The sequence below is a fragment of the Cajanus cajan genome, chromosome 3 (genome assembly GCF_000230855.2).
Source record: "Cajanus cajan strain Asha chromosome 3, NIPB_CcT2T_4, whole genome shotgun sequence".
NCBI lineage: Eukaryota > Viridiplantae > Streptophyta > Magnoliopsida > Fabales > Fabaceae > Cajanus > Cajanus cajan.
The window spans coordinates 54599957-54617244 of record NC_138519.1 but is presented as its reverse complement, the minus strand read 5'-3'; the positions used below and the strand labels follow the sequence as shown (position 1 = coordinate 54617244).

At 39.2% G+C, this 17288-nt stretch overlaps 2 protein-coding genes across 2 annotated transcripts; both read right to left on the bottom strand.

Annotated features, from left to right (window-relative positions):
* Positions 1 to 3488: 3488 nt before the first annotated feature.
* LOC145955787 (uncharacterized) lies at positions 3489 to 4544 on the bottom strand. Its single transcript, XM_083070962.1, has 4 exons — positions 4221 to 4544; positions 4070 to 4142; positions 3894 to 3989; positions 3489 to 3807 (listed from the first exon to the last, which is right to left on the bottom strand). Exons 1-4 carry the CDS (start codon positions 4307 to 4309, stop codon positions 3733 to 3735), a joined length of 333 nt encoding a protein of 110 aa, XP_082927088.1. The 5' UTR covers positions 4310 to 4544; the 3' UTR covers positions 3489 to 3732.
* Positions 4545 to 4574: 30 nt separating this feature from the next.
* Positions 4575 to 6670, bottom strand: LOC145955786 (uncharacterized). The gene is made up of 5 exons (XM_083070961.1): positions 6291 to 6670; positions 6014 to 6217; positions 5693 to 5929; positions 4969 to 5610; positions 4575 to 4896 (listed from the first exon to the last, which is right to left on the bottom strand). The coding sequence occupies exons 1-5, from the start codon at positions 6546 to 6548 to the stop codon at positions 4630 to 4632; spliced, it is 1608 nt and encodes a 535-aa protein (XP_082927087.1). The 5' UTR covers positions 6549 to 6670; the 3' UTR covers positions 4575 to 4629.
* Between the last annotated feature and the right edge of the window lie 10618 nt (positions 6671 to 17288).

Below are 17288 nucleotides of genomic sequence, written 5' to 3'. Positions count from 1 at the left end.
TTGCCTTCTTAAATGTGCCTTAATTTTTTGCTTGTCTTTCTTGGAACTCCTTGTGTTTTGTCTCATCACTATTCCTCTTGAGTTTAGCCTTCCTAATTGAGCATTTTTAGTTTTTATTTCTTTGGCCTCCTTGCTTGCTCTTGGTGGTTTGTTTCACTTGGTGTAGATGAAGCCTACTTCCACATTTCCAAGAAATTTTGGGGAATATTGAGTTGAAGGAGTTGTCCATGAATTTCAAAGAGCTTTGGAAGGGATTTCTTACAAACATAGAGTGCAAAACACATTGGAAGGAAGCTAACCAAGTTTGTTCATTCTAAAGGGGGCACCAAATTGGAGTTTGAAGAATTTTTTTCTTATTTCTTTACTCTTGTTTTTGCGCCTATTTGTGTTGTTTTTGAGTGGACCACTTGTATCTTGGTCCTTATTCATTAAATTGGGTTGTAATTGGCCTCTTAAATTAATTATTTTTAGGATTAGTTTCGTTTAGTACTTGTGGAAGTGTCTTGAAAACCCCCAAGGTCAATTCAAGCTTCCACTAGGACTTCTGACTAGTATATGCTTTATTGATTTCCTTTAATTCTCTTAGTTGTTAGCATAATTCTTTAGGTTGTTGTATGTTCATTTAGAGGCTTCCAAAGTTTCCTACTAAGGGTTCGAACACACACTCACTCTTGTTGTGCTAAAATTGTTTTTGTGACAAAAGTGAAAAAGGGCCTAGTAATTTCTACTTGAAAAGGCTTGGTTTTGAAGAGATTCTTTGTAGTCCACCTCCCTTGATAGTTCACTTTGTGCACTTAGGCCTCCTATCGCTATTCTTGCACTAAAAAATCTTTTGAGAAAACATTTTATCACTCACTCTTTGTTAAAATATTTTCAAGAACCTCTTTGTGAAAACCTTTCTTGATCAAAGATGAGTGATCATTCTAGTTTACGTGGACAAAACACCCATAGTATTTGATGGCTTCCTCCTTCCATGATTGATGTAGAGTGTGAAGGGAGGAGACCTTGCCCTTGATCTAAGCTCACCAAAGGGTAGACAAAGGGAGGGTTATGGTGAAGGAATGAAGATAGGCGTGAATAGGAGGTGTTTGGGCGGAAGTGTTTAGAGGGGTTGGTGTATGGTTGCTCAAGTTGGCTCACTCCAAGTGTAGGTTGAGGCCACTCTAGGCTTCCTATTCTCCAAGGGTGGAGATAGGAGGAGGTTATCTGAAACTAACTAGTGACTAAGGATGGATTTTGAGGAACAAAAGGCTCACTCAATATCATATAATCCAAAGTATTTACAAGTAGTGGGGTGTTGGGTATTTATAGGAGGGGAGGCATCTAGGGTTTCATTTGGGATGTGCTTGGCCGAAATTCATATGGCTAATGCACTCCAAATGAAATGCAAATAAACCCTAGATGCAACTTGGTGCCCAAGGATGGAATCTATGGGTTTAGATTGGCTATCTCTAGGTGCATGATAAGACCATGCAACCTTTGCCCTCCACTTGGGCCTAAGCCTTTCTAACACCAAAAATAGATCCAATGACACCAAAAAAATATGCGTCACCCTCTAATGAAATACCCTAGCCCAAATTAAAAACCTAATCATCTAAAGCACCCCATAATACAAGGGTAAAATGGGAAATACAAAGAAAATAAATCCTATGACTAAAATACCCCAAAATACAAGGGTAAAATTGGAAAATAAAATAATCCTATACTAATAAGGCTTAGGAGAGAAACTAATACTCTATGATCATGAGGAGAGTGTCCCTTGGTGTGTGAACTCCCTCCTCCTCTTCAACTCTCCTAGCCATGGACCTAGTGATGGGGCCCACATGTGTCTTCAAGGATGGTCCTCCATCATCCCCTCCTTCTTGAGAAGCATCTGTCCTCAGATTAGATACTTCATCCAAATCCTCAGCTCATAAAAATGGTGTGAGATCACAAACATTAAAAGATGAGCTAGTGCCATAATCAGAAGGAAGGTCTAATTTATATGCATTGTCGTTTATTTTGTGAAGGACTTGGAATGGTCCATCTCCCCTAGGGTTTAGTTTTGACATCCTTTGAGTAGGAAATCTATCCTTCCTCAAATGAAGCCAAACCCAATCCCCAACTTCAAAAGTAAGTTTCTTTCTTCCTTTGTTGTTGTATTTGGCATATTTTTGAGTTTGTTGTTCAATTTGACTCTTGATCTTTTCATGGTATTTCTTAATGAAATCCGCCCTAGATACTCCTTCTTTGTGAAACAAGGAAGGGGTATTAGGGAGGGGTAAAAGATCAAGAGGAGTGATTGGGTTAAAGCCATAGACAACTTCAAAGGGGGAAAGATTATTAGTCTTATGGACTACTCTATTGTATGCAAATTCTAAATGGGGGAGACAATCATCCCAAGTTTTCTTATTCCCTTTGAGGAGTACCCTCAACAAAGTGGATAGGGATCTATTTACTACTTCGGTTTGGCCATCGGTTTGAGGATGACAAGTAGTAGAATAGAGGAGCTTAGTTCCTAGTTTTTCCTATAAAACTTTCCAAAAGTGACTAAGGAACTTAGCATCCCTATCGGACACAATTGTTTTGGGTAGACCATGCAAACGGACCACTTCCCTAAAGAAAATTTTAGCTATATAGCTAGCATCATCCACTTTGTGGCATGGTATAAAATGAGCCATTTTGCTAAAACGGTCCACTACCACAAAGATGGAGTCAAATCCCCTTTGAGTCCTTGGAAGCCCAAGCACAAAGTCCATGCTAATATCTACCCAAGGGGAGCTAGCTATAGGAAGGGGGGTATAAAGTCCATGAGGCATTACTCTTGATTTAGCTTTCAAACAAGTAATGCATTTGGAGCAATGCCTTTGGACATCTATTCTCATGTGTGGCCAATAAAATTTTGCTTTTAAGAAACTTAGGGTTTTATCAACCCCAAAATGGCCCATGAGACCTCCTTCATGACTCTCTTTGACCAAAAGTTTTCTAATGGATCCTTGGGGTATGCAAAGTTTGCCCATTCGAAAAAGGTACCCCTCAAGAAGATAGAATCCATCAAAAGGCTTTTGGAGACATTTGGCATAAGTGGCTTGGAAGTCTAAATCAAGCTCATACAATTCCTTTACATCATCAAACACTAGTACAGAAAGGGTCTTTTACGTCGTGTATTTTGACCCTTTTACGTCGGAAAAGGGTTCGACGTTAATACGGGAGTCGTAAATTTACGTCGCCTCTGAAAGACGACGTAAATTTACGTCGGAGATTATTCCAGACCGACGTAAAAAAGGGCAAAATCATGCCACAATTTTACGTCGGACGTGGCCTTGTCCGACGTAAATTTACGTCGGTCATTTCAATGACCGACGTAAATTTACGTCGGACAAGGCCACGTCCGACATAAATTGTGGGAGTTTTTTTTTAAAAAACGTTTATAAATTGATATACCCAACACCTGCATATAAATATAATCCAGAATACCAACTCTAAACCAGGCAGTCCAGAATAGAAATTCAAATTGTATTTCAAAATTGAATGACAAAAAGAAAATAATATATAAATCTTAAAAAACATAAATTATGACAATGTAAATCCTATTATCCTAAAAAAGCTATAAAACATGTTTGTCAATGCTATCTAACTAACTAAACTAACTAACTATCAAACTATAAACATAATATCTAACTAACTATCAAACTATAAACATAATATCTAACTAACTATCAAACTATAAACATAATATCTAACTAACTAAACTTAGAAAAAAATTTCCCATTGTTCTCTTATCTTGAGCAACTCATCTTCGGGCAATGGAGATGGATCTTGAAAGACCTGAAAGGGTAATTTAAGTGTCATTAATATGCAATGTTAATTATTCTAAAGGTAAATATAGTTAAATAAATTTTGATATGAATTACCTGCGCCCAAGAATCAATAATACCCGCAGAAACTATGGCTTTCATCCAATACATGATGTAATAGCCACATTCAAACGAGTCTTGTTGCTTATTACACTAAAATGAGAAACAAATAACTATTAATTCCAAAGTCAATAAATTTAAATATTATTGATTGTATGAATTTATTTGCTAACCTTAGGGTATATGAAATGCAATGACTTTGATGATCTGGCTCTTCCACTTAATATATTAGCTCCAGACACGATTCTAATTAATTGAAATAAAAACAAATGTTAGCCAATATATATAATTAGTTTTAAAACATAATGAAAAAAATTTAGTTACCCATGTAATTGGCTTTTAATTTCATGGCTTGGTTTTCGATGAAGTGAACAAAACCACACCACGGTATATTCCTTAGGAATGATTACCATTAACTGCCAATGGGACCTATATTGTATGACAAACAAATCAGTTAAAAAATTACCATGATTAAAAAACCAATTAAAAAACTAACCCTTCAATGTATGGAGCCATGTATATATGTCTTCTTGAGTCACTCATCCATGTTTGCATATATTGTTGGATCTGGACCTGAGTGTTTCCTGATTTTTGGATGGATTGAGGCTCAATAAATCCATATACTTCTGCTTGTGCTTGCTCCACACTCAATTTATCCATGTACCTAACATAAATAATTATTATAAGTTAAATGTAATTATTGTAAATTTAGACTCATAAAAGAAAATATGACTTACATGGCCCACAACTGTATGACAGATATATTTAACATGCAGTTTCCCCCAACAATCTCTAATGCATCAGGCAGAGATATGTATAGTGGAACATCAGAGCTATCAACTCCAAAAACTCTAATGTCCCACTGCAATTGAATTGGATGCTTCTTTATTCGTGGTAATTTGATTAGAAGCATAGATATGGGATCATCCTCAGCTTCTGCGATATTGGCATCATGAACATGAGGTTCTCTCATGACCTCCTTACCACGATTGATAAAATCCTAAAGAAATAATAAAAATTAGTTAAACAATAATAGAATTATAAGAATCTAAAAGAGCAATAATATAATTACCTTTGCCCGTGCTGAAAGCGGCATGACCAAACGTTTTGGCCAAGCTAAGAATGTGCCGGTTGCCTGCCCCACTAGTTGAACCTCTGTATTGGGCAAAGGCACTGGAGCAGCAGCATCTTGAACTTGGTCAACCACAACCCGTGTCCAGTCTGGCTGTAGAGGGACACCATGGATGGTTGAGCCACCCTCAAATACTCGGCCAATAGCCACTAACCGTGGGGGGTCATCCTCAACATATAACTCACACTGGTTTGGTACATCAGTGTGAGTCTGATCCGGTGAGGGATCTGGAGCAGCACAACTCCCTTTAGTTCTGACTTGAACACCATCATGAGCAACTGCAGTCTGTTGCTGAGAACGAGCCAAAAGTTCAAACTTCTGTTCAAACTGTTTTCCAATATTCTTCAGTTTCTCTTCAAATTCCATCTTCAATCTCTGCTCCAATTCCTGTATAACCTCTTGACTGCAAGAGTTGACAGTGCTCCTCGATGATCGGCCACCAAAGAAATCTCGGTGGCTCCAAGAACCACCAACACCACGCACACGACCTCCGTGCTCTGGTTTTCCTATGGCCGTTGTGAGGATATCATTCCGACCATCAGAAACAAATGAGCCCTGGGTGCTCTGCTCAACTAAACCCTCCTGCAACAATAAGAAAGATTAAAAATTCTTATGAATTAAATGAGTTGAAATGAAGAGTCTTAGTTTGTATATTTTTACTTACTATTTTACTAGCAACGACTCTTGCAGACTCAGAAGTCATTTGCCCATCTGGTTTTGTCCGGGCTGCTATCCACATCTCATGGCGGGGAGGTGACTCTACACGGTCAGCATCCTCAACCCCTGCTGCCTGTGCCTTAACCTTCTTCATTTGCTTTTTTTTTCTTTCATATCCCCCTCTTGACAATAGATGGGGTGCATCATTCTTGGCCTGTCGTTCTTGGGCAGCTATTCTTTTAGCCTGCAATAATACAAAAAAGAAAATGACATAAATTAAAATGTACCTTAAGTATTTGTGTCAATGTAAAAGTTATCAATAACTAACCTGCCACGAAGGGTCCAATCGAGTGGCACAAAATTGCATCCACTCCTCATCAGTGATCTGGTACTTTAGACAGGGAGTCTCATTTTGGCGCTCTCCAAATACATACTCCCGTGTCAAAAAAGTCTTGAAGTCTCTCCACCTGGTGGCAAGGGCAGATAACATCTTCCTCCTCATGCCCTCAGTGTTGGGAATGTCAAAATTTTGCTATGAAAATAACAACAAATAATAAATAATGTATTTTAGTTATATAATATTGAAAGGATGTGAAAGTATATACCTGAATATCCTGCCACATGAGGTTCTTGTCAACCTCCTGAACGTCATCCCATGATGGAATGATAATAGAAACATGTCGTCGAGCTAAGACTCCCAAATAGCTCTTAAACTTGGCAGCATTTGGGCCTGATGCCTTTCCAGAACGAGGATCCACCTCAACCGGTGTCCTCTCCTTGGCAATGCGCCCAGCTGTCAACCCAGACAATCGGGTGACAGATCTACCTTCCCTCCTTCCACTGCCAGACCCAGAATCCTCCATAATCCTGAAAAAATTAAACTGTCATTATTAAAACAATGAATTAACTGAATAGACAAATAAAGTAAAAAAGATAATAATAATATAGCAACAAAATAACTAATAAAAAAATAAATAATACATAAACAAAAACCTATTAGGTTGGAATGTAAACTATTGATGGTAAACTAAAGGTCAATGCCTAAAACTCTTCTTTAATGCATCTGGAACGGCCCGTACTGAAACTAGAACGGGCCGTTCCAGATCAAAAAATTACAACAACAAATTTCCAGCAGAACGGGCCGTTCTCTTTGCAGAACGGCCCGTACTGCTTGCAGAACAACCCGTTCTGCAAGGAGAACGGCCCGTTTTGCAAGGAGAACGGCCCGTTCTGCAAGGAGAACGGGCCGTTCCAGCGGAACAAATAGCAAAAAAAAAACAAAATAATTACGGGGACAACAAACTAACCTCAAACGACCAACGTGCAGACACTTAGAGACTTGGATACGTTGAATGTAGCACTAAACGCAGTGGGAGACTCAGAAATTCAGAGAAAATGGGAGAGGTTGTTTGTAAATTGTGAGCGCGGGAATGGAAAATACGAAGGTGGGGAATATAGGGCCATTTTTTACGTCGGGCTTCGATGTTCCGACGTAAATTTACGTCGGGTTTCGTTGTTCCGAAGTAAATTTACGTCGAACTATGGGGGTTCCGACGTAAATTTACGTCGCAGTATGAGACTACGACGTTAATTCCCACATTTACGTCGGACTAGGGGGGGTCCGACGTAAATTAGTCTCCTCTTAATTACGAAACTGCCACCGCGTTTTTACAACGTCGGTGTTTACTGTTTCCGACGTAAATTGAGTGACGTAAATACCCTTTTTTGCACGAGTGAAAGCCAAGTATTTGTGTTCCTAAGGTGGAGAGCAAAGTATGCCTCCTTGAAAGAGCATCGGCTACCACATTGCTCTTTCCCTTCTTATATTTGATGATGTAGGGGAATTGTTCAAGATATTCCACCCACTTTGCATGTCTTTTATTCAACTTCCCTTGCCCTCTAAGATACTTGAGTGACTCATGGTCGGTGTGAATAACAAATTCCTTAGTCACCAAGTAGTGCTCCCAAACTTGTAGAGCTCTTATGAGGGCATAGAGTTCTTTGTCATAGGTGGGATAATTCAAGTTGGCCCCATGAAGTTTTTCACTAAAGTAAGCAATGGGGTGACCTCCTTGAAGTAACACAACACCTATGCCCAAACCGGATGCATCACATTCTAGCTCAAAGGTTTGATCAAAATTTGGGAGAGCTAGAATGGGTGCATTGGTGAGTTTCTCTTTTAGGGTTTTAAATGCTTTTTCTTGGGCTTCACCCCAAAGGAATGGTACATCCTTCTTAACAAGTTCATTAAGAGGGGATGCAAGTGTGGAGAAGTCTTTCACAAACCTTCTATAGAAGCTAGCTAAGCCATGAAAACTTCTAACTTCTCCAACACTCTTTGGGGTGGGCCATTCTTGGATAGCTTTTATTTTCTCGGAGTCAACTTGTACTCCCTCTTTGCCAACAATGAAGCCCAAAAATTTTACTTGTTCTTGACAAAAGGTACATTTTTCAAGGTTGGCATAGAGGTGGTTGACTCTAAGAATTATTAAGACTTGCCTTAGATGTCCAAGATGTTCATCTAAGGTCTTACTATACACAAGGATGTCATCAAAGTAGACAACCACAAATTTTCCTATGCAATCCCTAAGAATATGATTCATTAGGCGCATGAAAGTACTAGGGGCATTAGTGAGGCCAAAAGGCATCACTAACCACTCATATAAACCAAATTTGGTCTTAAAAGCGGTTTTCCACTCATCACCTTCTTTGATTCGAATTTGGTGATAACCACTTTTAAGGTCAATCTTGGAAAATATGATGGCCCCATGCAATTCATCTAACATATCATCTAGCCTAGGGATTGGGTGCCTATATTTTATTGTGATGTTATTGATGGCTCTACAATCAGTGCACATCCTCCATTTGCCATCTTTTTTAGGCACCAAGAGAACGGGGACGGCACAAGGGCTAAGGCTCTTTTGAACCCAACCCTTCTTCAACAAGTCATCAACTTGTGCTTCTATCTCTTTGGTTTCTTGTGGGTTAGTCCTATAGGCAGGCCTATTAGGAAGACTAGAACCCGGTATGAGGTCTATTTGATGTTCTATTCCTCTTAAAGGTGGAAGTCCACTTGGGACTTCTTGAGGAAATAGATCATCAAACTCTTTTAAAAGTTTTTGAACCTCATGAGGTAGAAACTCAAGCTCATGACTAGTGGCAGCAAGTGTCTCTTTGAAATAGAGAAGGTACAAAGGTTGTTCAATCAAAAGTGTGTTTTTGATATCATTTTTAAGGGACAAAACACTTTTGTGAACAACTTCTTTAGAGGGGACACTTGCCTCTAAACTTGGCACCTCCTCTTCCCCTTCTTTAAGGGAATGGTCTTTTTTTTCCTTTTTGTGCTTTTTACTTTTTTTTTCTTCTCCCTCTCTTTTGATTTTCATCTTCAGTTGGTCCTCACACACTTGAGAAGGTGATAGAGGACACATCACAATTTTTCTACCTAAGTGATGGAAACTTATTTTGTTGGTAAGGCCATCATGAATAGTCTTTTTATCAAATTGCCAAGGCCTTCCAAGTAGAATATGGCTAGCATCCAATGGCACTATATCACATAAGATTTCATCTTGGTATTTGCCAATGGAGATAGGTATATTTACTTGTTGATTAACTACAATACCTCCCTCTTCGTTGATCCATTGTAATTTGTAAGGTTTTGGGTGAGGTATAGTAGTCAAGGCTAACTTATCCACTAATCTAGTGCTACAACAGTTGCAACTAGATCCACTATCCACAATGAGAGAACATGTGTTTTCTAAAACCTTGCACCTTGTATGAAACAAGTTCTCTCTTTGGGATTGATCTAGGTTACTAGATTGGTTTCCAAGAAGCCGTCTAACCATTAACAAGTCTCCTTCACAAGGGTAAACTTCTTCCTCGGACTCTAAGTTTTCTTCTTCATCACTTGAAGAAGAAGACGTAGCTTCATCAAGGCTACTATAGTGGTCTTGGCCCTTTAAAATCATGTTTTTCTTTGTTGGGCATTGAGAGGCAATGTGCCCTCGACCAAGGCACTTAAAGCACTTGATGTCACTTGTCTTAGTGTCTTTGGAAGATGTTCTTTGAGAGGTTTCTTTTTCTTTTTCTTTAGGAAAAGAGTTGGAAGAGGGGCCCTCCTTCTTGAAACTCTTGGAATAACATGGAGTGGAGTCTTTTCTAAAATTTTTTCTTTTGAGTTGGTGCTCCACTCTAGAACAAAGTTGAACAAGCTCATTCAAATCTCTATATGGTAAGAGCTCAACTTTGTCCCTTATTTCAAGGTTAAGACCACTTTGGAATCTTGAGATGGTGGTCCTCTCTTCTTCCCTTATCCCAGCCCTCATCATGAGTAACTCCATAGATTGCCTATATTCTTCCACACTAGATGACCCTTGTTTCAATCTTTGTAGCTTATCCATAAGCTCACAGTCATAGTATGGAGGAATATGCCTCCTTCTCAAGGCACTACGGAGCTCATTCCAATATTGAATTGGAGGCTCATGGTTTATTCTTTTTTCTTTTTCTAGGGAAGTCCACCAATACATGGCATGCCCTTGGAAGCTAAGGGTTGCCAAAGAAACCTTTCTTTCTTCACTCACCCCATGGCAAGAAAATAGTTGTTCTACTTTCATTTCCCAATCTAAATAACTTTCAACATTATCTTTGCCATGAAATGGGGGAAGAGTGATGTTAGGTTCCCTATTGGAAGACTCCCTATGTCTATGATGCCTTGGGGGTCTTTGATAGTAACCATCATTGTGATGGCTACTAATGAAGGTATCACTTAGAGGTTGGGTGTGATGCCCTTCCTCCTCATGAACACTTGCATACATATGCCCCTTTCCTCTTGAGGGTTGAGGAGAAGTGACTCTTGGTTTTGAACCACTAGCCTCTTCTCCCACAACTAGTCTTTCAAGCAATCTTTTTATTTCTTCATTATTTCTTTCAAACTCTTTTTCTTTTCTTTTCAATTCTTCCTCTCTTTTTATATTTTCCTCTTCTTTTTTTCTTAGGTACTCTTTCAATTCCCTAAGTTCATCCCTAACACTAGACCTAGTATTACGAGAATTACGACCATGGACACTAGAATGATCACTCATCTTTGATCAAGAAAAGGTTTTCACAAATTGTTTTCAAAGGGGTTGGAAAAGTTTTCACAAAGAGTGAGTGATAAAAATGGTTTTCACAAAAGGTTTTCAAAGTGCAAGATAGGTAGGAAAAGGCCTAAGTGTACAAAGTGAACTTTCAAAGGGAGGTGGACTACAAAGAATCACTTAAAAACCAAGCCTTCTCAAGTAAAAATCACAAAGCCCTTTCCACTTTTCTCACAAAACAAGTTGGCACAACAATAAGGTGTGTGTGTGCACGTTACCCCTAGTAGGCAAAAGCCTTCTAAACGGATTTGGAGACAAAGATAAAAGCCTAAACAATTATACTACCAAAAGCTATAAAGCATGCAAAAGAAAAGCACTTAAAACATATTCTAGTCGAGGTCCTAGGTGAAGGTTTTCAAATCACCTTCAACTACACGAACTAAAACCAAATTGAAGAGGTTTAGGAATGGCCAAATTACAAACCAAAGGAAAGAAACCAAGGCCCAAAAACACAAGAGGCCGAAAGCAAAGAAAACAAGTAAAATTATGAAAAAAAAACAAAAATTAGGTCTTCAAACTCCTCCACTTGGGTTCCTTCACAAAGAGCAAACTTGTTAGTCCTCTCCAAGTGTTTGATCACTCCTTTTGGTGTGGTGTAAATCCCTCCAAAGGCTAGGTTTGGATTCGGTTCACCCCTCCACTCAAATCCACCAAAGGGTGTGATAGTTTGCTAGAGAAGTTCTTCACCTACAAGTAAAGTGAAACCAACCCAAAGAGCAAGAGTCCAAGAAATAAAACTGAAAAAGCACAATTAGGAAGGCTAAACTCAAGGAGAATTGATGGAGACAAAACAAAAGAGGCCAAAGAAAGACAAACTAAAAATTAAGACTCAATCAAAAAAAGGAAGTACACAAAAGATTAATCCTAGAAAGGCACTAGAGTGGATTAGTGTTTATGCTCACTTGATTAAGTCTTTTAGTGATTCAGTCCAGCCAATATTAAGGTCTCAACAATGGTCCAAAAATGTCACAAGTCCAACTCCAAATGCTTAGGTAATGGTCCAAGTCCACAAGTCTAGCAACAAGTCCTTTTTGGTCAATTTTTTTTTTGATACTATTTTTTTTTGTTCTATTTTCACGTCCAAATTTTGATGTTCCTTGGGTCCAAGTTCTTTTCTTTAATATTCAGCCCATTGTTGCTTAGGTTTTGCACTTGTGAGTGGTGAAAATTAGGTCAAATTTTAGGAGAAAGAGAGGAGGACAAGTGGCGTGATTTTAGAGGTGATTAGGGTATCTTTTGAGTGGAAAATGACTTGTACTATCTAGTACAAGTTGTTTGCACAAAATTTTTCAGCACACCTGTTAGATTCTTTTAGGGTTTCTTTAGGCATAGAAAAGTGACTAAATCAAGTGAGAATGCAAGGGAAAGTGGGCGGTTATGCATGTGCAAGGAAATGTTTACACATGGAAATCAAAAATCACATAGAACATGCTAGGACTAGGTAGCATGCATGAATGACTCCTAGAATCAAAGCTATATGTCACGCCCACTATATCATGGAATATGGTATATTTTGTTCATGTGTTTCATGCTAAGTGTTTGGCACATACATGGAATTTATGTAGACAAAATATAGGAAACAAAAATGACAAAACTTTAGGTGGATTCAAAAATCAAAAAGCATGTTCATGGCATGTTCATTGTCGCCACCCGCCGAAACGGACCTTGGCATTCACGACGATGGTTGGACTCTTTTTAAGTTTTGAAAAATGATGGATTGTTAGAACGACTTATTCTCAAACTGAGACCTCATCGAACTAACAATTTTATTAAATGATTCACCAATCCATGTTAATCCCAAGCGGGACCCTCCATGGATTAGTGGTTTTCGCAAAAAGAAGGGTTCTTGGAGTCGCCACCAATGTTTTACTCAAAACATTGGAAAAAGGGATAAGGCAATCGATTTTCGCAAATCAATCTTGGCCATTACAACCAGAGTTGGGTAAGGGAGTCGGTTACGTGCGGGGAAGGTGTTAGCACCCCACAACGCCCCTTTCGGGTTCCCTATGACGGATTATTTCATAAATAACAGTGTAAAATTACTAAATTACCCCTATTTATTAGAAACGATTATAAGCTGAATATTTACATGATGAAAATTCTAAATATGCAATGCAACAATCAGAAAGCGGTAAAAGAAGGGATTTGGAAAAGAAACCTTTGAAGCGTGCTTTTATATATTTAAACAGACGTTAGGAGGCTTTTTGGCGCTCCTTCCCACTACACGCTCGCTCGTTCCTTCCCTAAAAATAATTTTTACTCCGGAAATCAAAGAGATTTCCCTTCGACTAGTTCGAATCCTCAAGCTAAATGCCCAGAACTCAAGAACTTCGTCGGATCGGCTCTCGGAGAGATTTCTAGGGCAGAACACTGCTCAAAAACCCCAGAATACTCAGCCAGAGGGTCCAAAAGTATGGAAAAAGTGTGTGAGGACGTGCAAATGACGTCCTATTTATAGGATTGGGGCGCAATACGGCCTGGGAGGTCAATACGGCCCGTACTGGGTTTTTGAACTACAGTACGGCCGTATTGAATTTGGTACGGCCGTACTGAAGTTCAAAAACTTCAGTACGGCCGTATTGATTTCACTACGGCCCGTACTGAAGTTTTTTGAACTACAGTACGGCCGTATTGAATTTGGTACGGCCGTACTGAAGTTCAAAAACTTCAGTACGGCCGTATTGAGTTCACTACGGCCGTATTGCAGTTCAAATGGCTCAGTACGGCCGTACTGAACCTCTGGGAGGGTGTATTGAGCTCCAATCCTCGCACACCCTTATTCTAAGCTACTCTAAGACTTCTAGACCTACAAAGAATCATCCTAGGGTCTTCCAGGAGTCCTTCCGGCTGACTTTCCTTCGGTCTTCGAGAGCCTTTGAGCTTTATTTCCGACCCGGACAATTTTAGTGGTCTACACATATGAGACTCAACCAAAAAAATTAGAAAAGCATGGCAATAACCTAACAATGGAAACCTAAAATGGCAAGGAAGGTTCACAAGGAATGAGAAAATGAACCACAAGCATTCGGTCATGCAAAGCAAGGCAAAGGAGAGACAAAGACTGAATGGAAAAGTTGACACAAAGATAAGGAAGACAACGTTTACCCTTGATGAACCATGGCTCTTGATACCACTTGATGGCTTCCTCCTTCCATGATTGATGTAGAGTGTGAAGGGAGGAGACCTTGTCCTTGATCTAAGCTCACCAAAGGGTAGACAAAGGGAGGGTTATGGTGAAGGAATGAAGATAGGCGTGAATAGGAGGTGTTTGGGCGGAAGTGTTTAGAGGGGTTGGTGTATGGTTGCTCAAGTTGGCTCACTCCAAGTGTAGGTGGAGGCCACTCTAGGTTTCCTATTCTCCAAGGGTGGAGATAGGAGGAGGTTAGCCGAAACTAACTAGTGACTAAGGATGGATTTTGAGGCACAAAAGGCTCACTCAATATCATATAATCCAAAGTATTTACAAGTAGTGGGGTGTTGGGTATTTATAGGAGGGGAGGCATCTAGGGTTTCATTTGGGATGTGCTTGGCCGAAATTCATATGGCTAATGCACTCCAAATGAAATGCAAATAAACCCTAGATGCAACTTGGTGCCCAAGGATGGAATCTATGGGTTTAGATTGGCTATCTCTAGGTGCATGATAAGACCATGCAACCTTTGCCCTCCACTTGGGCCTAAGCCTTTCTAACACCAAAAATAGATCCAATGACACCAAAAAAATATGCGTCACCCTCTAATGAAATACCCTAGCCCAAATTAAAAACCTAATCATCTAAAGCACCCCATAATACAAGGGTAAATGGAAAATACAAAGAAAATAAATCCTATGACTAAAATACCCTAAAATACAAGGGTAAAATTGGAAAATAAAATAATCCTATACTAATGAGGCTTAGGAGAGAAACTAATACTCTATGATCATGAGGAGAGTGTCCCTTGGTGTGTGAACTCCTTCCTCCTCTTCAACTCTCCTAGCCATGGACCTAGTGATGGGGCCCACATGTGTCTTCAAGGATGGTCCTCCATCAGTATTAGACATAGTCTTAGGGATGAACTTAGAGAACTTAGGGAATACATAAAAAGAAAAGAAGAAGAAAATGAAAAAAAAGAGGAAGAATATAAGAGAAAAGAGAGAGAAAATGAGAAAAATAATAAGAAAATAAAAAAGATGCTAGCAAAACTAGTCATGGGGGGGGGGGGGAAGTTGGGGGATCCAACCCTAGGGTTCCCCCAACTAGGCCCCAAAGAGGCAATGGGGTGAGAACCCTTAGAAGTGAAAATGAGGGTAGTAAACACCCTACAAACCCCCCAAGTGATAGCCATTATAGTAGTCATCATAATAATGATTACTATCAAAGGCCACCAAGAACACAAAGACCAAGGGAGTCTTCCAATAAGGAACCCAATATTACTCTTGCCTCATTTCATGGCAATGACAATGTTGAAACATATTTAGATTGGGAAATGAAAGTTGAACAACTTTTTTTCTTTCCATGGAATAAGTGAAGAGAAAAAGGTTTCTTTGGAAACCCTTAGCTTCCAAGGGCATGCTATGTATTGGTGGACCTCCTTGGAATGAACTTCGTAGTGCCTTAAGAAGGAGGCATATTCTCCCATTATGATCGTGAGCTTATGGATAAGCTTCAAGGTTGAAACAAGGGTCATCAAGTGTGGAGGAATATAGGCAACAAATGGAGTTACTCATGATGAGGGCTGGGATAAGGGAAGAAGAGAGAACCACCATTTGTAGATTTCAAAGTGGTCTCAATCTTGAAATAAGAGACAAAGTTTAACTTTTTCCTTATAGAGATTTAAATGAACTTGTTCAACTTTGTTCAAGAATGGAGCATCAACTCAAAAGGAAAAGTTTTAGAAATACTCCACTCCCTCAAAAAAGAGGGATCCTCTTCCAAACCTTATTTTAAAGAAAAAGAAAAAGAACAAGAAAAAGGAAAATCTTCTCTTAAAGATTCTTCTAAAGAATCTAAGTCAAGTGACATCAAGTGCTTTACGTGTCTTGGGAAGGGACATATTGCTTCTCAATGTCCCACAAAGAAAACCATGATTTTAAGAGGCCAAGACCACTATAGTAGCCTTGATGAAGCTACTTCTTCTTCATCTACCTCAAGTAGTGAGGAGGAAACCATAGATTTTTGTAGACACCCAATTTCGTCCGGGGGCACACAAACAAGGAAATGGACCTCCTTTATGAAGGGAAAGAGCTTCCGAAGTAGGCAAACAACAAGACAGGACATCAAAAGGCCTAAAGGCCAAATAAGGTGATTTTAGTAGCCCGGAACGGGCTGTTCCAAAATCTGAATGGGCCGTTCTGAATCCCGGAACAGGCCATTCCAATATCAGAACGGGCCGTTCCAACGTGACTAAAACACCTAAAAGTGCTAGGCTGGAACGAGGCGTTCCAATACCAGAACGGGACGTTCCAAACAAGTCAAATTTGGAACGGGCCGTTCTGGAAAGGTCAACCCTGTGTTAATTTTCACTCTGGAATGGGCCGTTCTGTTTTCAGAACGGGCCGTTCCAGGGTGCAAAATTTGCACATAATGATTGGCCCAAAAAGGGCCGTTCTGAATCCAGAACAGGCCGTTCTGGCCCCTTCTGATTCCTATAAATTAAGGCCTCAGGCACAGTTCTCCAGGCAACTAGAGAAATTTCGAATAAGACTTCTTTGAGCATGAAAATTCTCTATCTCTCTCCCTTCTATTATATTTCTTGAGATTTGTGTCGCATCTCTATATTCTCTCCCTCTTATTGTATTTCTTGAGATCTATCAGGCATACTATAGTGTGAAAGGTCGCCACAAAGCACCTTTTCCATATTTGAAGATTCAATAAAGCTTGTTCAAGAGGTATTTTATCAATCTTCTTCTCTTCCTTTTATTTCTCATCTTTATCTCTTTTTTTGTTATAATAAACGTCATAATGTAGATATTTTAGGGTTAATCGCTTAATTTATATTTTAAGCATGTAAATAAATATTAATAAAGGGGATTCAATATTTAATTTATTAATTCTTATCATGTTAACTTCATCATAGGGTACCGATTGAGGTCGCTGTAGGGGTGCTTAATACTTACCTACACGTAACCGACCCCCGAATCCAATTCTGGTTATCAAGGCCATAGTTGGATCTTTAAAAACCTTTTCTTTTTCCAATGTTTTGAGTAAAATATTGGTGGCGACTCCATGAACGTATTTTCAAAACCATTAATTAAGAATTAGTTTGGTGTCCGGGCATTCCTTAATTAATGAGACTTTTAAAAGGATGTCTAAACCATAGGTCGTGAGATCGGAAATTTTTGGGTTGCGACAGATGGCGACTCCATTGGGGATGTTTTAAGAGGGTCAGGCGCAAATAAATGATGAAGTTAATAAAATAAAAATAAATAATTTAAATATTTTCCCCTTTACCTTGTTTGTTTTCTTTATTTAGCTTTGGTATCTGTTTG

What these genes read in the sequence shown, in the direction of transcription:
- LOC145955786 (XM_083070961.1), bottom strand. Translation starts at nt 6,548, where the DNA reads ATGGAGGATTCTGGGTCTGGCAGTGGAAGGAGGGAAGGTAGATCTGTC. An exon ending in TCATGTGGCAGGATATTCAG is followed by an intron (nt 6,218 to 6,290) that starts GTATATACTTTC and finishes TTATTTTCATAG; the next exon opens with CAAAATTTTGACATTCCCAA. An exon ending in GAGTCGTTGCTAGTAAAATA is followed by an intron (nt 5,611 to 5,692) that starts GTAAGTAAAAAT and finishes TTATTGTTGCAG; the next exon opens with GAGGGTTTAGTTGAGCAGAG.
- LOC145955787 (XM_083070962.1), bottom strand. Translation starts at nt 4,309, where the DNA reads ATGGTAATCATTCCTAAGGAATATACCGTGGTGTGGTTTTGTTCACTT. An exon ending in TGCATTTCATATACCCTAAG is followed by an intron (nt 3,990 to 4,069) that starts GTTAGCAAATAA and finishes TTCTCATTTTAG; the next exon opens with TGTAATAAGCAACAAGACTC. An exon ending in TTATTGATTCTTGGGCGCAG is followed by an intron (nt 3,808 to 3,893) that starts GTAATTCATATC and finishes TTACCCTTTCAG; the next exon opens with GTCTTTCAAGATCCATCTCC.